The sequence below is a fragment of the Diachasma alloeum genome, unplaced genomic scaffold (genome assembly GCF_001412515.2).
Source record: "Diachasma alloeum isolate Michigan unplaced genomic scaffold, Dall2.0 Dall_scaffold_00194, whole genome shotgun sequence".
NCBI classification, from domain to species: Eukaryota; Metazoa; Arthropoda; class Insecta; order Hymenoptera; family Braconidae; genus Diachasma; species Diachasma alloeum.
In genome coordinates, this window is record NW_021680359.1 from 151,449 (window position 1) to 175,235 (window position 23,787).

The 23,787-nt window shown below is 34.8% G+C and overlaps 4 protein-coding genes across 4 annotated transcripts; 2 read left to right on the top strand and 2 right to left on the bottom strand.

Moving 5' to 3' along the window:
• Positions 1 to 80: 80 nt before the first annotated feature.
• Positions 81 to 5,469, top strand: LOC107048519 (ran GTPase-activating protein 1). Its single transcript, XM_015271720.2, has 4 exons — positions 81 to 430; positions 2,667 to 3,898; positions 4,677 to 4,904; positions 4,992 to 5,469. The coding sequence occupies exons 1-4, from the start codon at positions 316 to 318 to the stop codon at positions 5,208 to 5,210; spliced, it is 1,794 nt and encodes a 597-aa protein (XP_015127206.1). The 5' UTR covers positions 81 to 315; the 3' UTR covers positions 5,211 to 5,469.
• Positions 5,406 to 12,749, bottom strand: LOC107048521 (protein ABHD16A). Its single transcript, XM_015271722.2, has 8 exons — positions 12,106 to 12,749; positions 11,951 to 12,004; positions 9,992 to 10,302; positions 8,101 to 8,524; positions 6,528 to 6,820; positions 6,196 to 6,431; positions 5,861 to 6,012; positions 5,406 to 5,795 (listed from the first exon to the last, which is right to left on the bottom strand). Exons 1-8 carry the CDS (start codon positions 12,175 to 12,177, stop codon positions 5,688 to 5,690), a joined length of 1,650 nt encoding a protein of 549 aa, XP_015127208.1. The 5' UTR covers positions 12,178 to 12,749; the 3' UTR covers positions 5,406 to 5,687.
• Positions 12,331 to 16,712, top strand: LOC107048520 (putative RNA polymerase II subunit B1 CTD phosphatase RPAP2). The gene is made up of 3 exons (XM_015271721.2): positions 12,331 to 12,882; positions 13,993 to 14,107; positions 14,720 to 16,712. Exons 1-3 carry the CDS (start codon positions 12,806 to 12,808, stop codon positions 16,283 to 16,285), a joined length of 1,758 nt encoding a protein of 585 aa, XP_015127207.1. The 5' UTR covers positions 12,331 to 12,805; the 3' UTR covers positions 16,286 to 16,712.
• A 362-nt stretch (positions 16,713 to 17,074) lies between these two features.
• LOC107048518 (negative elongation factor B) lies at positions 17,075 to 23,231 on the bottom strand. The gene is made up of 3 exons (XM_015271719.1): positions 22,059 to 23,231; positions 19,677 to 19,946; positions 17,075 to 17,972 (listed from the first exon to the last, which is right to left on the bottom strand). The coding sequence occupies exons 1-3, from the start codon at positions 22,962 to 22,964 to the stop codon at positions 17,235 to 17,237; spliced, it is 1,914 nt and encodes a 637-aa protein (XP_015127205.1). The 5' UTR covers positions 22,965 to 23,231; the 3' UTR covers positions 17,075 to 17,234.
• Between the last annotated feature and the right edge of the window lie 556 nt (positions 23,232 to 23,787).

The window sequence follows — 23,787 nt, forward strand, 5'->3', positions numbered from 1 at the left end:
AGTTGGCCAAATAACATGAAATCATTCGAGGTTGGTAAAGCAGTTGGCACGGCAGATTCAAAAAAAATTCCAACCCAAAACGTTTTCGCTGTTACAGCTGCTGATTTCCCGCCTTGCAAGCGCTATTCAGCGTGCAAACGCAACGTACACAAAAGCGTGGGTCGTGATTCGAAGCATTTGCGGTTATTCCGAGCAAATTGCATTTGACTCGGTGAAATTGAGTTGTTTTTTGGATAAATTCGTTGAGTTTATCGTGTTTATTCCATTGATTGTGTGGTCGAATCACGAATATTTGGGTGCAAGTGTCCTTGTACAATGTCGTTCAATTTCAAGGAGATCAGCGAGCAGCTGAATAAGGCTAGCTCGGATGATCGAGGTACCGGTGTTTCTTTCTCAGGAAAATCGTTGAAACTCAACTCCGAAGATGATGGTGAGTAAATAACTTGTATAAAGGCAGACGACAAACTTGGAGAAAATTATGGAAAATCACGCGTGTTAGTGTGAAGTGCCTCTTGCATTGTGATGAATCATTACTGAACAACGACACACAGAAACTTTGCATATACACTGACAGAAAAAATTAATTTTATCAAGAGAATTTTATTTAAACCAGCTATCATTCGATTGTTAATTTTCAAATAAACAGGATTTCATAGTGAATATCCGTTATCCCTTCTTGAGATACATTTGTCGCAATAATGAGAGTATTTAATTTCTTTCTAGCCAAAAGTTTGCTAACTCCAGAAATTCGTTGGTTTACTCAAAAATCAAAATTATTCTCATGACTAAACACGTTATCGCAATCAACACGATTATACGTTGCTCCAAGGAAATTATAATTGAAGTGAGCATTTCGTATGTCGAATCAGGATGAATATTGTTACGCGGAAAAAGCTTTGAGATTGTAGTAAGATGTCGTTGAGTTGAAAGAAGTTAATATTTCTTGACTAAAAAAAAATTGCATTAGTTTAAGGGAGAGTGGGGTAAAACGGCCCCTTTTAACTTTTTTTGTGATACTCATAACGCAGAAACAAATTCATTAATTGAGATCAGTTTAGGCTCATTCTAAAAGGGAAGAAGTGTCGTTTCCATAGAAAAAAAATTATTTCATTTTATTTAAAATTGAATGAGCCGTTAACATTTTTGAAAAAATCAAAAGGGGCCGTTTCATCCCACTCTCCCCTCCAATAACAGAATGACATATTACGTGTTCGTTCAATGTGATGTACGGAAAGCTCAATTTAAACATCGGCTTCATTCGAGAAAACAACATTCAATTCATTCCTCAATGTAATCATCTTCTAAGCACGATTTTTTGATCAATTCATGGAAGTAGAAAATTTCTTGAATGGAGATTATATTAGGTGAAAAAAAGTATAACCTTTCAATTTTTGTGGTGGATACATGACTTGACGGCAAGGACTGTTTTATTTAATTCAAGTAAATGAATCTCAAGAAGAAATAATTGATATTCACCGTAAGATCTTTTCATTTAAAATTGGTTCAAGTATAAAATACTTATTCCAAGAAAGAAACATCTCAATAAAAATCATTTTTTCTATCAGTAAAATGGTCATCCGAATACATCTCGATTACATCTTTTTTAATTATGTAATCATTTGCATAATTAAACACATAAACGTCCAAAGACCTCTCTTATATCTTGAAAAGTTCATTATAAAAAAAGTTCGTTGCATTTTTGGGAGTAATGGTTTGATATGTTAATTAAACAAGTTTTTTTAAAACGACTGATTATAGCTAAAGTCAAGTGATTACTGTGTCCTCTGAGTAATCGATTGTCTCAAAATAATTCATTCTTGAGTTTAATTTCATAACTATCAAGAATTTTTCTAGAGAAATGGACACATCACATCAGAACGTAATGTAACGTATTCGAGAGGAAATATACTGTTAAGGGGAGACTACTATGAGTTTTAAAAGTCACGGGCTATTGGAATGAGATTTCTCATGCATTGAACATCGATTATATGTCTAAAAATGAATAATTAGTGCAAAAAGACTAATTGTTGTTTGTTCGTTTACCCCGCAAAAGTTTAAAATATCAAAAATAGTTCAGAGCCTCTAATTTTTGAGCTACAAAGGTTTTTTTTTCAAAATGTTTGGAAAAATATGTGCAGTACCAATTACGAATTAGTTTTTTGAAATTCAACTCCTACACAGCCAATTTCATCACTATTTTAATAAAAAATTGCACCATTCATGTAAAATAGCCCAAAAAATATTTCTGAAAGGATCGAGAATATATTTTTTATATTTTAACGATAATGTTTCTGCCTATTTTACATGAATAGCTCAAGTTTTTATATTAAAGAAAAGCGAAATTAGCTGTACAAGAGTCGAATTTTTACACATTATCGATTATTGTACACATTTGTTCAAAAATTTTGAAAAAACCTCTGTAGCTCCAAAATTGGAAGACCTGGATTATTTTCAACATTTTAAGTATTTGCGAAGCAAACAAACAATAAACAATTAATAAACAATTTTTTGCATTAATTATTCGTTTTTAGACTTATATAATTGATCTTCAATGCATGAGTAATCTCACTCCAATATCCCACGACTTTTAAAACTCACAAGTAGTCTCCCCTTACCCACCAATTCAACTCTTCCAATCATTATTAATGATCAATTTGCTTATGTAGCAAAGGAAGTCTGCGACGAGATCAAGAAATGCGAGAACATGGGCTACCTCAACCTTGAAGGTAACACTCTCGGCCCAGATGCAGCGAAAGCGGTTGCAAAAGCACTGGAAAGCCATGGATCTCACTTGAAGTATGCTCTCTGGAAGGACATGTTCACAGGGAGAATGAAAACCGAGATCCCCAAAGCCCTGGAATACCTTGGTGACGGATTGAACCGTGCAGGTGCACGTTTAGTGGAGCTCGACCTGAGTGACAATGCATTTGGACCCATTGGAATCCAAGCGCTTGCTGCCTTCTTAAGGTCAAACACGTGCTACACTCTTCGAGTGCTACGTCTCAACAACAACGGTTTGGGTACGGCGGGAGGTAAAATGTTAGCAGAGGCACTATTGGACTGTCATGCAAACAGTTCTAAGGAGGGTCAACCTCTGGCATTGAGAGTCTTTATTGCTGGACGTAATAGACTGGAGAACAAAGGAGCCAAAGCTCTCGCTGATGTCTTCGAGAAATTGGGGAGCTTGGAGGAGGTTGTGATGCCACAGAATGGAATTTATCATCCTGGAATCTCTGCATTAGCTAGTGGATTATCGAATAATCCTGGATTGAGGATTTTGAACCTAAATGATAATACTGTGGGTCCAAAAGGTGCTCAGGCACTCGCGGATGTCCTTCACAATTTCAAAGCTCTTGAATGTTTAAATCTTGGAGACTGTTTATTGAAAACTAAAGGTGCATTAGTAATTGCTGATGCCCTTGGTATTCAAGGAAATCACATTTCACTTACAGAGCTTAATCTCGCGTTCAATGAGATTCGTACAAGAGCTGCTGAGTCTCTAGCCCGTGCTGTTGCTGATAAAATTCAGCTGACTAGTCTCCAGCTAGATGGAAATGCATTCGGAAAGAGTGGAAGAACTGCTTTGAGGAATTGCCTGGTGAGTTCTGAACGGATTGAGTCACTTGGGAGTCTTGATGAGGATGCCACAGATGATGAAGAGAGTGAGGATGAGGAGACTGGTAGGGAAGGAGAGGATGGGGAGGAAGAGAAAGAGACTGAAGGCAGTGATCAGGATGATGATGTGTATATCGAGAAGGAGCAGCCAGTTCAGACTTCTATCCAAGAGAAGAGCATGAAGAAACCTATCGAGGTTAAGGAGTTTATGAAATCCTCGACTGGCGAAAATTTGTTGCTAATCGAAGGGGATAAGGTCACCGCATTCTTGGAGTATGCTAAGGTATTTCTATTTTCATTGAAAAATAAGTCGGGAGTGGAGTGATAATGAATAGTAGATGAGTGCAGATTATTTTTTTTCGAGAATCTATTCGAAAGAAAGAAATTTGGATAGAATTACCTGAAGACTTTTTTCCATAAAAAATTCTCTACAACAAAAAAGATCTCGAAAATTTAGTGTAAACCTCCTTGATTAAGGAATATTTTCGAAACAATTTGACTGAAATTTATGGATTACCAATAAGGGAAAGTGGGGCAAAATGGAACATGGAGTAAAATGAAAGCCGAAAAACGACTATTTGGCGCAATACAAGCGAAAAAAATTTTTTTATCAACTTTTGTTTATTAACTTCTTTTGTTATTGGAAGTACTGATGAGAATAATAATTTTCTATTCGTCTTATAATTCAATTGATTAGATTAGGCCGATTACACTTTTTTTTTCATTCGATTGAAATTCACCATCATATTTTCCTTTTTCCCCCTCTACGTCTCCCCCTGGGCCTTCCTCTGGACTTTGGATTTTACCGTTTCATTTTCTTTTCAATTAATCCATTGATAAATTCTCCCATCAAAACATTTCAAGAATTTTTCATTCTACTGAATGGAAAATTATTAAATTATTATTATTCTCATTAGTACTCCCAAGAATAAACAAAAGTTAATAAGAAAATATTTAATAAAAAAAAAAATTTTTGCTTGAATTGCGTCAAACGATCGTTTTTTAACTGTTGCATTTTGCCCCACTCTCCCCAATTAATTTTGTATTTTCCATTTATCTAGACACTTTGTCAAGGCGAAAACTGTCAGGAATCAGAGAAATACGTTGACGAGCTATTGCACATTGTGATGAAAGTCTCTTCGCACTGTGGAAGTGGTTACGCTGATGTCAGAATCGAGGCTGAACGTTTGACAGATCTCTTGTACTCCGCGTTGTTTCATTATGCATTAGAGAATGATCAAATGTCGAAGTTGAATAATAATTTATTGGTGGATCTGGGGCTTATAAAAGTGAGTAATTAGAATAAAAATAAAAATTATTAATAACTCGATCGATATGTTCAATTGGAATGTAAAAAATGATTTCTATTTTTGCAGAGTGAGGACAAAAGTGGTGGAAAAATTGATTGGAACCTCGAAGGTTGCTTCAAAGCTCTTGAAAAAGTTGTTCAAAAAGATTATTTTCCATCTTTAACGAAAGATGCACTCAAGTTATTCATCGAAAAACCCATAAAGACAGGAAGGAAATTCGTAGATCCATTCCAGGAAGTAAAAATCTCCCTCAAAGCAGTTCTGGATAAACTTCCAAGCACGTAACGCTCCAGCCGACACAGAGTTTCAAAAATCAATATGTAGATTTTCCTAAAATCTGCAGAGATGTCATTATTACAGAGAGATGTATTTATTGTTTAATCACGTCAACTGGAGGAATATCGGTACGCAGGTGTGCTCAAACTAACTCAACTCTTGCTCTTTTACTCTGTAAACAAATTATTGAAATGCTCTTCGTGCTTTTCTGTTTTTAATATTTTAATATAAAAACGTTCGCATCCACGATTTTTGTATTTACTCTATTCACTGAGCCTCAAGGTACTCGAGAGAAAACAAAACATCAAAGGCTGATTTTGATGACGATTCAAGGGTGAAGGGTGTGATTCTTCTTGTGGAAGTAAATGCCTCGTATCACACTTGCAGCATTCTCGACACATTTGGAGTGAACAATCAGTTTTTTTCATGGAGAAATCGATAACTTTCTTCTGCATGTTATTATTTTTCAGAATTATGAAATTTGTATTACGTCGTCTTGGAATGGAGCGTCCGTGGATCCCATCCTGGGTGAAATAATTCGACCACTAGGGGTGCACAGTGCTGAGAGGCTTGATCCTCCATATATTTACTTGCCTGAAACAATTTTTTTTCAGATATTATCGATGAGAGAGGAAAATTATGAGAATTTAACAACTCACGAGATAAATAACAAGTTGCTGCTTAATTAAAGTATCACAGTCTTGTCCCAAACTTGATGGATATTTAACTTCTCCTTTATTATTTTCAATATCTTTGCTAATTTCTTCTGCACAGAGGCTCTCATTTATTGGACTACCAGTCCTGAATAAATCTGTAATAAACAGGGAAAACAATCATGAATTTGATAAGTTACAAATTATTTTGTAAATATTTTGCAAATTTGGCAGTGATGACAATTTATGGACTGATCTTCTTTGTAAGATATTTTGAAACCTACAAAGAAAATTGCGTGGTAATTTTTTTTACTTTTAAAATTGAATGATCAAGTATTTACTTTGAGTCCTAGCAACAAGTGACCTCGTAGTATTTCCACTGGTGTCGTGGGTAGGATTTGCCAGATATTGTGTCAGCACATCGAGGCTCTCCCGATTTTCGACAAATAAATGTGGGTAACGATGCAGTAATAATTTTGTTAATAACGAATTTGCACGATTGTGGATGAGATTACTCGTTGGGGTGCACATTATCTCATCGTCTGTGCGTCTCACCAATAAAACACGACGATCGTACCTACATTAACAATAAAAGGAGCATATATAAACGGTTATTTGCATAAGATTGATAAAGAGAATAAACTCAATGAATGCGTTATTAAAGAATTTATACTTTTTCAATTGTTCGGCGACATTGAGATTCAAATAATCTCTGATAACGTTTCGTACAATGCTGTCGATGGTCGCTGGCATTCTCGACGTAGCCAGAGGCAGAACGTCATCAAAAGTGGCATCAAGAACTAGACCATGGATTTCAGGATAATTCATAGCTGCCCACGTGGCTGTGAATCCACCAATGCTCCATCCGTATAAGATAATTCGATCCTCAGGGAAAGATAAATTTTCTTTTGCAAATCTCATCACAGCATCGATTGCATCTATTTCAGATGGAGGATAAGGAGCTCCCTGCAAATTTGATTAATTACATTGATCAATTGACATCTGTAGTTCTCGAAGAGAAACAAGTGGGAAATTGTTCTTGTACAAATTGTATATAGTACAGTTATTTGTGCAGATAAATTATCAATATGCTTCCGAATGGTAATTTTGCACATCATTTCCTTCTATCAAGTATAATTCATTGTTTATTTTATTTTATTAAATTGAATAAGATTTCCTTTTACTTAATTTCGTTAGATTTTCAATTTAGTTGAATGTTATCAGCATCATTATTCTTATCCCTTTTCTTCTATATAACCGATTGTCTCTTTTACAGTTCTATCTTTCCCCTCAGCCCTTCGAGAAAATGTTGATCGAAAAATTTTATTTACACGAACTTAAATGAATTTGAAGCATTTGAAGAAACCTTCAGAAAGCTCACTTTCAGGGAAATTCATGAAAAATTCGAAATTTCCAACAATCATGGTAAAAATCAAATCAACCAATATAGCTATCGTAATCATCTTCTAACTTCGACTTAATGGCATTAAAACAAACATTTTAAGCTATGATTGAATTCATTTGACGCATGATATTCAAAGATATCCACGGAATTCAGATTTTTGAAAAATACAAAATTTTTGAAAATTTTCGAATAAATCAACATAACGATTATTGCTAAAAATTTAAAAAACTAATGGGTGAATTAAATTTCAATTAATGGCTATCGATGGAGCTCAACATCACCTACATTTGAAAAAAAAAAGACGATTCAATTCCATCCATTCATTAGCAAACAATTGAAGAAAAACTATACACACATACGTACGAACACAGTCTAAAAATTGAATTTTTGGACTTTTTGAATCATAATGGGTCGATATAATACAAAAAATCCAAACCTTAAATTTTACAGATTACAATGCTTCCATTTGAAAGCAAAAAGGGATAAACAGAGTAAATTTGAAAATTACCCGACAAAAATCTCCCAAGCTAGCTGATCTAGTCAGGAATTGAAACTTTTTTTGGAAAAAATTTGATGGACTACAAGAAAGGTGTTTGAGTTTTTTCTCTTCACCCGTTAGTTTTAAAGGTATTCTCAAAAATATAGTAGTACTTGGATAACCATTTGTTTTTAATTTAATATCTCAATAGAAGAGAGTTCGAGAATTTAAGAAAAACAGCAAGAAATATTTTCTGGACCAAGAATAAAATTCTGTCCAAAGAAAGTCTGCAGTTTTCAGAGATACTTGCAAGAAACATTCACTAATTCATTAAATATAATTAATTTGGTTTGTTTTACTCACCGTGCTGCCTCCGAATCCGGGATGATTCCACCCCAAGACCGAATACCCTTTGTTGAGAGGTGTCGCCATGATACCAGTCTCATAAAAGCCACAATTTCCCTCGCACGTAATAACAAGAATATTCCCATTGCTCGATCTATTCCGTCTATCCACAAACATTGCATCAATTTCCAGTTTTTCGAATGTAATGATCTTACACCTTTGGCCTCCCAAATCAATCAAATCGGTTCTTCCCTGAATCATTGCTGATTTCAGGGCCATGTTAATTAGTGTCATACTTCCAGGATACATGAGTTTCAGTGCAATTGTATGAGCAACAATGTAAGAGATTATTTTACAAGGCACAGCAAGTATCAAATCTTTCCCTCCTCTCCTTGTGGATCTGCTCGTGGCTGTCACGATTATTCTTTTCTTACCATCTGGTCTGTAAGGAGAAGATGAATACTCCATTCATGGTTTGAAGTAGTAGGAGAGAGTGGGGCAAAATGAAACATGGGGCACAATGAAACAGTCGAAAAACCACTGTTTGACGCAATTCAAGCAAAAAAAATTTATCAACTTTAGTTTATCAACGTTTTTTATTCTTGGGAATACTGTGAGAATAATAATTTTGCACTCAGCAGAATAGAAAATTATTGAGAAGGTTTGACGGGAGAAGATTTTGTCAATAGATTAATTGAAAAGAGAATGAAACTGCAAAATTCAGAGTCCAGAGGAACTTGAGGTCCAGGGGAAGACCCAGAGGGCGAAAAAGGAAAATATGATGCTGAATTTCAATCGAATGAAAAAATAAAAGAGTAATTGTCCTAATATAATCAGTTTAATTATAGATTAAATATTTCATATTACTTGAAAACAGAACTGGATAAAATTAGTGAAAATTATTAATATTGTCTCCTTGATATAAGAAATATATGGAAAACCTTCGGGAGTTTCAAGTGAGGAGAAAACAGATTCAGCGATGACGAGGTCTTAGTTTGGCTGCTGGAGAGTCAGGGGACAAGCTGACTAGTGGATGTTAAAATCGAGATCTAACATGGGAGTGGGATTCATCTGTGTAGTTATTCGATACGTTATGCAGGGGTTTCGAATATCAATGATTTTTTCGCACCGCATGTTCTATTCTACCGAATAGAAAATTATTATTCTCATCAGTGCTCCCAATAATAAAAAAAGTTGTTAAAAAAAAGTTAATACAAATCTTTTTGCTTGAATTGCGTCAAATAGTCATTTTTCGGCTGTTTCGTTTTGTCCCGCTCTCCCCTATAATAAATAACTTTATTTTTGAAAATTAAAATCCGAAATAAATTCTCAACGAAATTTAATATGAATAGGAATATTCAGTGAAAATACAGTTATATTGTACTGTAAGTTAATATTGTGTTTTCAATGACAGATGACAAGAATGTTTGAATTTTGTGATTTATCGATGTATTTTATTTATTTATTCATTTTATTTTTGATGAGTAAGAGATCACTAAATAAAGTTTAATGATCGTCATGAATTTGGTTATATCGGTTTTTGATATTTATTGACTAGAGTTTAATTTTTGATGCGTTTGAAATTCTCCAAGATGCCTAAATATCTGATGGCATAAGAGTTGTGTAATAAAATGACGCCCTGATGAGGAAAACATTTAGTTATCGAAACGTTGGAGATTGGAAACCTAAAGGTTTGTCTTCTTTTTTCACTTTTACTACATTAAGATTGCTGATATTGACCGTATAATGGTCCAGTGGATAAAATCTATCAATGAAATGCGCTTGAAATAAGTAGAATCTCAAGTCAATTGAATCGTTCTCAAATGCAGTAGAGGCTCAGGATTAAATTCAAGGATTAAATCAAGAAACTATTTTTTCAGTGTAATCAATAAATGCAAGAATCACTTACCGATCTATTGAGCTAACTTTAAAATCAGCTGGCCAAGCCCAGAACTCGAAATCATACTTCAAAAGATCTTGTTTGGACTCATAATTATAAGACTTTTTAGCTTTACTCAGAGTCTTGATGAACTTCACATAAATAGGATTGTTAGCTCGTGCATATCCTCGCACCGCCAGTGATGCGATGAGAATGAAGCCCGCGCCGGCAACGAATTTTGTAAGGGAATGGGCATTCTCCGTCAGCGAATAACTTCGACGATACATAAACGTTGCAATAAAGGGCAGAGCGTACACGCTGATTGACCATATTGCTACGAACTTGAAAAAAATGCGAATTTACTAAGAAACCAGTCACTCGTCTGCTAAGGATGTTTACATAAAATTATTATTGTAGAGCATAGAATATGAGCGAAACGCACTGAACACAGTTAAAAATTTTCGTCTGAATTTTTTGTGCCAAATTCCGGAAATTTTTATAGTGTTCAAGTTCCACTGAAATTTCAGGAAATCTTGTCATTGAAAAATCAAATATTCCATTGATTTTCTGTTCAAATGATCTGGAAATAAAAAAAATACTTGATTTTTTAGGTCAATTATTTGGTGAGAATTCAGAAAAATCAGGAAAATTGAGGGAAAAATTGAAAATTCATGTCATTTTGTTTCTAAATATTCATGTTCCACTGAAAATTCAATCGAGTGGTGAAATTTCCATCCCAATCCCATTAAAAATTCATGAATTTTCGTGAATTCTACTTAAAAATTGAAATTTCATAACTATTTTTTCCCTAAATTCGATTCAATGGCACTTTCATGAGATTTACTATAGTATCTTCTATGAAATTTCAAATAAGCAATGGATAGCGAGCATATGACAGCGCGCCATGTGAGCATGTCACTGAGTGATGTCTTATTTTTTTTCGCTATGAATAGATTGATGGCAAGCTTCCGAATGGTCTGAAATATTACAAAAATTTATAACTTCACAACACTAACTAGCAGCAAAAATTTCAGATGGTTACTACCACCTCCATGGTTGCTATCAAAATTCCAATGTTTCGAACACTTCGTATGAGCGGGTATACATATTTTCCGTCCAAATTTCAAGTTGATATCTCGATTTTTACCCAAGCTAGACTATTTACAAAGTTTTTTTTATGAGAAAACGGAAAAATACAAATATCTCGAAAACTTTGTATGAACTGGTATATATGTTTTGATTGATTTAGATAGAAGGCATCGAATAATGAATATTTTGAAAACAAAAAAATCGAAATCGGTCCACTAGTTTTGAGCATATTTGCGGAAAATTATTTAAAAACGAATCACGTTTTCTCCAAAACTATTAGATCAATTGGGCTGATATTTTCGACAGAGTTAGTCCTCAGTAAAACCTATAATCTGACGAAATTTCAGATTTGTTGGAATCACTTTAGCCACTTAATTACTCAATTTTCTAAAAAATGACCACCGGTAAGGGGGCGGTGGAAAAACTTTGTATTTTTACGTTTCACACAATTCTACATCATTTCCACTCAAAATTAGAAAATGTGAAAATCGAAGGATTGCAATGCTCTCATTCGGAAGCAAAAAATGTTAACAGTGAATGTGTGAATGTTGAGCCAAAATTAGTGGAAAGATCTTCGTTTTTAGTGGCCATTGCAAATAGCATATTTATTTAACCCTCCCCCCAAATTATCCATTTAATTATTTAAATATTTCAACCAAGCAATCATTCGAAGGATAAATTCCAAGAGTCGGTATCCGAAAAAACAAAATTTATCTAATCGCATTGGAGTTTATGCAAATAAAGCCTCAAAATTATCAGAACAATTGGTGTCATATGTTCGTCAATCAATCAGAAGGAAACGAATTCGTTTCGAATATGAGGAAAAACTCGACATGGGCAGAATGTGCAAACATCCTTAAACGATGAATCGAATGAATAAACAAATGATTCTGTACTCACTGATGTTATTACGTGGTCGCCCCATCGCTCAAAACTATTCGGCTCGTAAGATTTCTGCAAGTCAACATAGAATTTCAATTAATATTAATCAGTAACCTCATAATCACTATTCCTTCTAGCATTCCTTCTGCACGAATACACTGCGTATCATTTACCCATGTTGTTTCTTGTATTTTGTACAATTTCGGACTGAATGCGCACTCCCACACTGTTCTGATGAGTGACATATCTTCCCTCAACAAATAAACTAACTTATTAACCTAATTACTGTGATGTTTAATACTTTTTTCCCCTAAAAAATGATGTAAATTATTGACGGGAGAATTTTCACCGCGCAATCCCACTCTGATGTGTATTGTCTGTGCACTGTCGTGCCCTCTTCGGCCTACCAGCAAGTGTTTTAAGCAGTAAAACGGTTATGGCATTTATTCGCAAATAGTAGCACAGTGAGACTGTTTTTTTTTTGTACACCTGTCGATACTGGAGGCACATATATTAATATGATGTGCATTCAGTGTATTGCAGTTCCAAGTTCAAGGCCAACGTCTGATATGTCGAATATTCCCTTCTAGTTCAGTTCCAGGAATTCCGGTGAATACTGCTACTGAGTGATTTAATTTTTTAATTTTGAGCCTCTAAACTGTTTTTTTAAATTTAGTTTCGGGCTTTCTGGAGTGTATGGTTCCCTGTATTTTTGGGGTATTTTTGAGTATCGTCCGTCGTTTGAGGTGTCACCGTGGTTGACTGTGGGCAGTGGGGGGGCCTAACCTCACTTGCATTGTTTATTGTTTTCTCAAATCAATTAGCAATTGATTATGTTAATTAATTCTACTGTCGCCTAATTGTTCAATTGTTATGACTATTATGAATGACCCAGCGGTTAAGAAGGCGAAACTGAAGAATGCAAGGATTAAAGCTGTCAAGGCTGTTAAGTAAGACTTTTTTTCATAAATTATGTTCTGTAAAACGGTCGAAGTCATCGTAGGACACAGCAGAGTTTTTTCAGAATATCTCCAAATTGAAGGGAGATAACAAAATTTTCGTAACGCACGTTTTTTGTAGAGTAAATTAAGGGCTGCGAAAAATGTTTTGATAAAAATTTTGCTATCTCCCTTAGATTCCGAGATATTCATTGAAAACTGGTCAATAATCAAAATTTAAGGAGAAACTACTAGGAGTTTTAAAAGATGCGGGTTATTGGAGTGAGATTTCTCATGCATTGAAGATCGATTATATATGTCTAAAAACAAATAATTAGTGCAAAAAAATTAATGGTTTATAGCTCGTTTGCCCCGCAGACGATTAAAATGTTAAAAATAGTCCAGGGCCTCCAATTGTTGAGCTACAGAGATTTTTGTTTTCAAAATTTTTGAAAAAATGTACAATAACTATTATAAATTAGTTTTTTGAAATTCGACTTCCACACAGCTAATTTCGTTTTGTTTCATATACAAATTTGCACCATTCATGTAAAATAGGCAGAAAAATTATCCTTAAATTATTTAAAATGTATTCTTGATTCTTTCAGAATCATTCTTCGGGCTATTTTACATGAAAGGTGAAATTTTTTATTAAAAAAATGACGAAATTAGCTGTGTAGGAGTTGAATTTCAAAGAACTAATTCGTAATTGTTATTACACACATTTTTTCAAAAATTTTGAAGAAAAAAAACCTCTGTAGCTCAAAAATTTGAGGCCCTGAACTATTTTTAACATTTTGAATGTCTGCGGGGTAAACGACCGATAAACAATTAATTGTTTTACACTAATTATTAGTTTTTAGACATATATAATCGATCTTCAATGTATCAGAAATCTCATTCAAATAACCCACGACTTTTAAAACTCATGGTAGTCTCCCCTTAAACCGTTTTGAAAAGACTTGAGAGATGTCAAAAGACCTGTTCTGTAAATCATTGAATTCTCTACAGAAAAGGCCTCAGAATAAATTTCCCTTAAATTCTTTCTTTCGAAGGATTTTCAGTCTAATTTTTTTAGCCGGTCCAGTGCTGGATTATTTGTAATGCCAATCATTGTTGTAGGAAACTTCCGACGGCTATTCTGCTTCAGAGAAAGGTGGAATGTGATGCTAAAGCTTTGAAAATCGTAGAACATTTGATAGAAACAAAGGTTGAAGAGGGATGGATGCTCAAAAATGTAAATAACGAAAATTTCACTATTAACACTCGGGTAGATTATCTTTCGAACGTGATCTTGGTTGTTTTTTTTATTTTCATAATCTAAAATGATCTCCAATTGCTATTCAGTTTTACATAGCCCTGGAGTCTCCAGAAACTACGATTGTCCGATGAAAAAAACGGTGAAAAAATGCTGAACGTTTTCAAAGTGCGTTTTTGAATAATATTGGGAAAAATTAACAAACCCAATAGGGAGGAAATTGCAAATTAATAATTGGATGTATCTAATGGTTATTAGGTCGTCATTTGTCACAGTAGTCAATGGCTGGCAGATCGTTAGTTACCATGAGAAATTATCTATTCACTATTTCCTCTCTATTGGACTTATTTCTTAATCTTTACTAAAAACGCTCTTTGAAAATGTTCAGTTTTTATCTACTTTTTTGATTGTACAATCATAATTTTTAGGGATTCCTGCGTGATGTAATCCAGTGTAAATTGTGATATATTTTACATTATGAAGATGGAAAAACAATCGAGATAACAATCGAAAGATAATCCGCCTAGGCCTTAATTCCATCATTCTTCCAATTTCCACCAAAGGCATGATATTTAACCATCTTTTTTACAGCTGGGACAAATAAATCGATCTCATGTAGAAGACGTGATCGAGGAGAGAGCGATTATGAAGCTCTGCGGCTATGCCCTGTGTGACAATCCTCTGACCAAAGTTGTCAACAAACAGTATAAAATATCAACTCTGAGGAATAAAGTCTACGATGTCCAAAAAACCAAGAACTTCTGCAGCTTTTGGTGTTACTCAGCAAGTGAATATCTTTTGGAACAAATGTTAACAAGTCCTCTTTGGCTTAGAGCTGAAGAAGAAATTCCAGATTTTATACTTTTCGATAAACCAAAAGAAGCAGTGAGAAACCCACCTGGGGTTGAAGTCAACATTATTGGACTTGATCTTCCATCGGATAAAGATCGCCCATCAGAAACAGAAGATAGAATCATTAGGAAAGAAGATGACAGAGATTTAAAAGAATCTAAAGAAACAAGCGCGACGAGTGCACGGAAAGTGGATCATGAAGAAAACAAGAATGTCAGCAATGAGACGAGTGAAACTTCGTCAAGAGATTGTGGCAAATCATTGAACGAAGCTCGATCTTCTCCCGACTCCAAAAAATTGGAGGAAGCTACTCGGAATGAATCGGAAATCTTAGAAGAGAAAAAAACAGACCCAAGCACTGAACCGCAATCAAACAATTCACTCATCAAATCGGAGACAATAGAGCCTTCAACTATAAGCTCAGTAGAAGTACTTGAAAAACCTCTGGAACGCAAAAAAACTCAAAAATCTGAATTCACGAAGAATACCAACAGAATGAAGAAACTCAAGCAGAGACCATCTGTATCGTTTGCATCACTAACATCTCGAGTGGAACAGAGCATCACAGAATGGATAACTAAACATACAATTCACCTTTTACATGGTGACGAATCAACCAAGCAGAAGCTTCTGGAGACCCTAACAATGCAAGAGAGATATGGAGAACTCTGCAAAAAGTTGAATGCTATTCAACTCGAGGAATCAAAAGAGGATCGAGTCTCAGCAATTCAATCGACTGTTCTCCAACCAATGCCTCACTTCTCAGTCCTCAAAGAGGAAGCTGAGGCGTTGGAAGTCAAAGTACGAGCGTTTTACCAGGGAAGTACGATACTTGAACCTCCAGTTTCCAGAGAAAAAAATAATGAAGAAGAAGAAGAACCAAATACGGTGGTTCCATTGACGCCAGCTCATGCCCCCGTGGCCTTACGACGCAGGATTTTCCTTGAGAAATTGAACAAAGTCCTTCCAGATCTGTTACGAACTTTATCATGTACAGGGCAGTATCAATACTCCTATACTCCAGACAAATCAGCGAAAGTGAAGGCGTTAGTCAGTACCTTCAAGCTTTCGGCAACAAACATCGTTTTTAAAACTGCAGAGTGGACACTGGTGGCCTTGTTAATAATTAAAATACTCAGTATCATTGATGTAAATATCAAAAATCTGCTATCTACGAAGCAAGCCACGATGTATACATCAATGATTCTGATGTCTTATCAATTAGATTCTAATTATTTGGATAGATGGATTACTTCACTGACAATGTCGGAGGACACCAATGATAATGCTCTTACTTCTGATTAATAATACTTTTTATATTAATAAATTTATTGAAACTATACTATACATCGCTTTCCGTTTCTTGTCAATTTTGATCAGTTTAGATCTTAATTCACGCGAAGTAGGTTCATACGATTCGTAATGTGAGTTTACTGAATTTACATCAATGAAAGATCTTTTCATGATAGCAATAACATGTTATACTGCATTACTTAGTCAACAACAAAGACAATAATCGTGTTGGGGGAGATTACTATGAGTTTGAAATGTTGCGAGCTCTTGGAATGAGATTTTTCCTACATTGAAGATCGATTATGTCTAAAAACGAATACCCCACAGACGCTTAAAATGTTAAAAATAGGGCCACCAATTCTTGAGATACGGAGGGTTATTTTTTCAACATTTTTGAAAAAATGTGTGCACTTTACGAATTAGTTTTTAGAAATGCAACTCCTACATAGCTAATTTCGTTATTTTTGTAATAAAAAATTGCACCATTCATGTAAAATGGCTCGAAAAATGTTTCTGAAAGAATCGACAATGTATTTTAAATGTTTTAAGGATAATTATTTTGCCTATTGTACGCAAATGGCGCAAATTTTTATATACAAAATTAAATTGGCTGTGTAAGAGTCGAATTTCAAAAAACTAATTCGTAATTGTTATCGTTGTTATTCTTTTCAAAAATTTTGAAAAAAAAAACCTCTGTAGCTCAAAAATTGTAGGCCCTGGACTATTTGTCACATTTTTAGCGTCTGCAGGACAAACGAACAATAAGCAATTGTTTTTTTGCACTAATTATACGTTTTCAGCCATATGTAATCGATCTCCAATGCATGTGTGCAATCATAATAGTCTCCCCTTAAACTTGCAACGGTTTCCATACCAAATGAGTACATTCAAACTATACAATCACAATGTTCATAACCTCCTGTTAGTTTGAATCATTTGAATACGTGATTTCGCAATGAACTTAGAGTGGTCTCATGGGACTTGCAAGACTGGGTGATGTGGAGACACTGGGAACTGAAGAAACACCACCTGTCAATGACGAAGTTGGTCCATCTAAACTGATCCTGCTGCCCTGTGATGATTGTGAAAGGTTCTCAGACGTTCTACTCCCAATTTTTTCTCGAAGTGCTTCATACAGACTGTGAACTGCCTCATTATGCTGACTCGTCGGTTGTAGTGCTTTCATCAATGAGTGCAGACGTGCTGGAGGTAGCTTAGGATAAATGTACCACAGTAGTTTCAATAAATGTCGGGTGACGTTGTCCCTGCCAAGTCCAGCGAGGAAGAATTCGTCGAAGATCACCGTGCAGAAGGACTCGTTGGAGAATTCATCAGCCATATTGAGGATTAGGAGGGACACTAGAGTGTGCAAAAAAGGGTCTTCAAAGGCACGTTGAGCTTGGCAGTTGGGTAGAGTTGCCAAGACTCTCATGAGACCACGAGCATCACCACGCGACTTTCCCAAACCTAAACTGCTTCCACTGACTGCTGATACTCCGGCTGCACTGGCACCTCCGGCTACTGTTCCTCCACCGACATGCAACGTGTAGTACATTGAGAGAACTGCAGCTACTCCTGACAGCTGGGAGTAAGCTTGGCAGGCGTCTGGCGGAGGACCTGAGTGTTCGATGATTGCAATTGCACTTTCTCGCTCGTCTGGGGGCAGTTTGCAGTTTAGTTGTCTTATTTGATCATCCACCTGAAGGAGTGAAGAGAAAAAAATATTGATAAGTTCAAGCAACTATTTTATGTCAAACTCAGAGAGAAACAGAATATACACTGTTGGAATTTTTTAGAAATTTTTGTAACAACTGCCTGTCAATTTTCAATGTTGTCGATTCATATTTACTTTGGAATTAAATCTTCCATGAAATACCGGATCATCTGTAAAATTCAATAAAATCCAGTTTTCCGTGTTAAATAATCATTGAATTTTGAATAACAGTTTGAATTTTACAATTCATTATGATTAATTTATACTATTTTATTTTCTTTCCATTTCCGTCTTTATACTTACATTAATTTAATTTTATCCATTTTTATTCTTATTATATATTTTTTTGCCTCATGAATTATGTTAAAGATCGATCAAAAGTGTTTTTTTTGTGATTAAAACAAACACACAAAACAAAAGTCATTAAAAATCTCATTCGGGTAATAGAACAATCTCTCTATGTGTTCCTGAAAAGTTTTCAAATCCATTTTCCCCTCATATGGTAAAAGGATATCGGTACGCCTCTTTTCTATTATATGGTCGGATTCCAATTATTATTATGAAAAGGAACTGAAAAAAGAATCAGAAACGGATAATTGGCTAGAAAACGTTTTTTATCTTCTTTTATGTCGGCGGGAACATCAAATCACTTTTTTTCTTCAAGTATTAGAGAAGAAATTTAGAAAATGTAAAAAATTGGGCGGAAGGAACTAAAAAATTGAATTTTCAATGCCTATGGAGTTTTTAAATCGAAGTTTTTTCGAATAATGAAAAAATACCCATAAATTCAATTTCTATCCTTGTCTTTTGATAGAATGACTAGAATTACCTGAATGGCAAGGAATTGCGAAAATTACAATTTGGAGACTAACTATTTTTAACAAGAGACGATCGACTAGAAAATGGAGAAAATTTTTTTTTCTTTGCGTCGGTGGAAACTTGGAATTACTGTTTTTTCCTCGAATATGGGCGGGATATGAGTATTTTCGATTTTCTGATCTAATTTTAACCAGAAGGAATGAGAAAAATGTAAAAAAAACGTAGACGGGAAGAAAAATAAATAAATTTTTGAATAACTCCTGAAAGTTTTAAAATCAATTTTTTTTCGAATACCCACAAATTCGATTTCTATCCTTGTCTTTTGATAGAATGAATAGAATAAAAGGCAGAAATTGAGAATTGGAGACTAAAATTGTTATCGGATTATTATTATGTAATAATATAATAATTGAATTCTATATTTCATTGAATTTTTGAGATATTGAAAATTCACAACAATAGCTGCCCGAATTATCACAATTCTCAATTCAATGACAATATAAATGCAAATTTCACGTCAATTAGTAGTTGTTAACAATTCCAAAAATTTTCACTCGAAATTTAAGCAGATTTCTAACAGATTTTCTACCCGAGAAACGCAAGTTCCAAAAATGTTATCACATTGAAAACGTCGTATCTTCTTTTTTTTATATATCTAGATCCTTATTTTCGATGGAATTTTCACCGTTTGAGAGTTTGCGATATCCAGTTATTCAACTATCAAATGGATTGAGTGTCAAAGAGAGTTTACACCAAATTTGCCTAAGTGTAATGAGAGTAGAGTTTTCATGAAGATCTTTGTCACACCGGAAATAAAAAGAATTGATTCATCTGATTTCATCACTTCTCGTAATTCTATCAGAAACTAACCATCAATGACATCAGTGCTGGAAGGAATTTAGTCACAACTTGGCTATCGAGTTTGGGCTCTTTGAAGTCCTGTGAATCAATCATTTGCCATGCTGATAGTCCCAGTGCCAACATTCGGAGGAGTAGAACTAATACAGCGTTTTCTCTTGGTAATGATTCACCGTTTATTAAGTGCAACGCTATTTTTATTGCACTGCTAGCTAGGAAGTTCACAGCGTACGGATCGCACAGGGTCATACTGAGGTCACCCAGCACTTGCTCCTGTCCTCTCTGAAAGAATAATTCAACACCTTTATTTAAATAGTACGTCTTACACTTATGCACAATAGAAATTTTCCGTGGGTTATGTTGAATAAGGTATTCATTAAATGATATTCCTGAATCAACCAAATAATTTTGAATGGAACTATTCATTTGATTCAAATGACTCATTTTTCTGAATGTGTCTCAATTTTCGTTTAAATTTTGAGTTGTGACTTATTGTAGATTCAGAATTAGAACTATATACAATTCTTCCCCAAAGAATTTACCAAAAAATAAAAGAACAATGTGAATATCGTTCGGTAAATAAGACCCACAAGTGTAAAATTATCTTCAGAGTGAAGCAGTTTAGGAGAATCGGTCAGACCTTTCTCGTACTTTTTGCAATTTCTAAGAAAAAAGGTCTTTTGATAGGACAGAGTGGGGCAAAATGAAAAAGTCGAAAAACGATTGTTTGACGCAATTCAGGCAAAACAATTTTTTTCATTAAATTTTTTGTTTATTAAATTTTTTTTATTCTTGATGAGAATAATAACGTTCCATTCAGTAGACTGGAAAATTCTTGAGAAGTTTTGATGGGACAAGATTTCGCCAATGGATTAATTGAAAAGAAAATGAAACAGCAAAATCCAAAGTCCAGAGCAAGGCCCAGGGGGAGATCCAGAGGGGGAAAAAGGAAAATGTGATGCTGCATTCCAATCGAATGAAAAAAGAAAAGTGTAATCGGCCTAATCTAATCAATTGAATTATAAGACGAATAGGAAATAATTATTCTGATCTCCCAATAATAAAAAGTTGATTAAAAAAACGGTTTTGCTTGAATTGCGTCGAATAGTCGTTTTTCGGCTGTTTCATTTTGCCCGACTCTCCCCTAAATTTACCAGAATCTCACCACTCCGAAGTTACTCTCCAAGGAAAAATAAGGAAAAATCCAAATGAAACATTAATTTTCAGTATTTCTTAAACCAACGGGTCAATCAAACCTCGTTCAATTTCACTAGTGAATTGCTAAACTAGAATAAATGTATTTTTTTTCGAAAATGGATTATTTTGATTAAATCGCTTTCAAACAATTTGTGGAAGCGATTTGGCAAAAATAATTTTTTTGAAAAAAATGTACTTATCCTAGTTTACCAATTCACGATAGATTTTATGTCCTTACATCAATTATCCAATCATTTCAAGGCTGGGAGATTTTGAGACAAAAGGTTCCACAACCTTCCATAGAGTATTCCTGCAGATATTTAACAATTTCGCGAAAAAAATCTATCTTCACCGTAATCCCGCCTTTTTAAGATACTAGATAAGTCCGCGCGCGTAGGTCGTACGCCATGAGGCTTAATGTATGTCAATTATAGTAAATAATCTTATATTAGATTTCTGAAGTTAATATCAAAGTTTCCGAAGAAAAAGTTTCAGGAATGTATTCTATTTTTTTAAGCCAATCCATTCGGCGTATTGTGACATTGAATTTTTTATAAATGATGATATCATACATTAAAGATATTACGATAATACTGTATTATATTTTATTCTATGCTATACTGTATTATATATACTATGTATAATATACACTATATAATAGAGTACTGTATGTATTGTAAAATATAATGTACATAATAAAAAAAATTAAATAATAAACTGATAATAATAATAACATGCATTGAGTATACGATATTGTGCTATATTATATATACCATTATATAGGGGAGAGTGGGGCAAAATGAAACAGTCAAAAAACGACTGTTTGAAGAAATTCAAGCAAACAAAAGTTGGTAAGAAAAAATTTTTTTCGCTTAAATTGCGTCAAATAGTCATTTTTCGGCTGTTTCATTTTACCCCACTCTCCCCTATGCATAATGTATTATAATATAGTATAGCATATAATACAATAAAGTATTATCGTAATATCATTAATGTATGCTATCATTTATGAAAAATCTAATGACACAATCCGTCGAATAGATTGGCTTCAAAAAACTCTGAGTTTTTTATTAGACGAAATTACATGCTTAATCACAATATTGATGGTAAATCATTACGATTCATAAGTCTATCAGAGACACCCAACTTTTATAATCATCTACTTTCACCCATAACTGTTTGAAGAGCGAACGGTACCTTTATGCTATCGAGAAATCCCTGCAGTTCCCTAGATCTCTTGATATCCACATTCTTCTCTCGTATACAAGCATCAAGACACCACGTGAATTTGTGACAAGGATCAACAGAAATAATGTCCTGGACTTCCAGGTCATGTAAAGCCATAAGTAATTCAGCTCTCAACGTACAATAATGAATATTCTTCGTCCTCAGAAATAGAGTTCTCAAAAACTGCAGCACCATATCGTATAACTTAACACTGTGTCCAATCATATGCGCCAATTTTTGCACAACTTCCCCCTGCCTCCTCACCTTAGGTGAAGGCGAGAAGAACAAACTGTTCAAGTTCAAATGATCGAAGAGAACCTGCTCCTTCTCAATAATATATTTACTAAACAAAGGAGAAACTTCATCCCCAAACAAACTCTGATTGTCCTTCCAAATTTGTCGTTTAACTTCAGTATCTGCACTATTGTAGAGTTCCTTCTCTCTCACAAGCACCCTAAGGTACTTATCATCGATGTGAGGAGTATTCCTGAGAATGCACATGACGACAGGACGAAGTGCGGGAACTCGTACAGCAGCAAAGCTCTTCGACAGCATATCCTTCAGTCTCTTATCTCCACTGCCCTTCTCAGTTGTTCTTTCGGCTCCAATTTCATTAATCCTCTTTACCAACTTCTCACGAAGTTCCTCCAGGACTGACGCATGAAAATCTAGTCTACGAACCCCGTGGAGGTCCAACAAAGGCAGCATTGGGCGTAGGGAAGGTAATAACACTCCGTTTTCAAGTTGAAACTCTTCAATTGCTTTGAGAGGATCTGTGCAGCTGGTTAAAGCATCTCTGAGGAAAACTGGTCCAGGGATCCCAAGGTCCTCAAGGCCATCACCTGTCGTTCCACCGTTATTCCTTGTCACACTCATTTTCTTCGAATGAAGTTCACTTATCAATCAGTATCTGTATTTAAAGCCTTTCGCTAAAATTAATCAGAGGTTAACCTCCAAAATTTTGCACATTTCTACTTTCAGATCAATATTTCCACTACTTTTCAGTATCGTATGAGTTCCAGTGAGTGTTGAGGTTGTTGTTTTGCCTCTCAGATGTTCACAAAATATGAAAACTATTCATTCTTGTGAATTGTTTAAGTGAAATTGCTATTGAGGGAAACTTGTTGATACCAAAATACGCGATGATGGAGCCAAAGAGGATAGACTAAAGTAGAGGCTCAGATCTCGGGGTTTCGGTGACCCCAAACCAAAAATAGTACGACCCCAACGGAGGGATGGCGCCACGGTCGAATCTGACGGCTGGGCGAACACCCTTATGTATAGATATTCCGAATTTTTATTTTTTTCCTCATTGAAGTAGTTTTGAAGAAAATTGCGAGCTAATAAAAAATATTTGCTAGTTAGTACTTTTTTTAAAATAAATTTTTCAAAAATCATCCCTGAAAAAAAAAGGCGTTATATCCCCCCTATTTTATTATTTCCAAAAAAATTTATCACCAATCGGTAGCAAATTGTTTGAAGATTTTTGCGAGTTAAGAAACAATCGTCAATGCACTCCTATTATTGTGTAAATGAACAATTCCAATTTCAGCGGAAAACCAGAGTTGATGACCAGAATTTGTAGCAGAGATGTCAGACAAGATATGATTGTTTTTTTGGGCTCAAACGAAAGAGCGGGTCGAGAAATGGCGTGCTAGGACCTCTAAAGATGGTTTTGAACCAGGGGAGACTCCTAGAC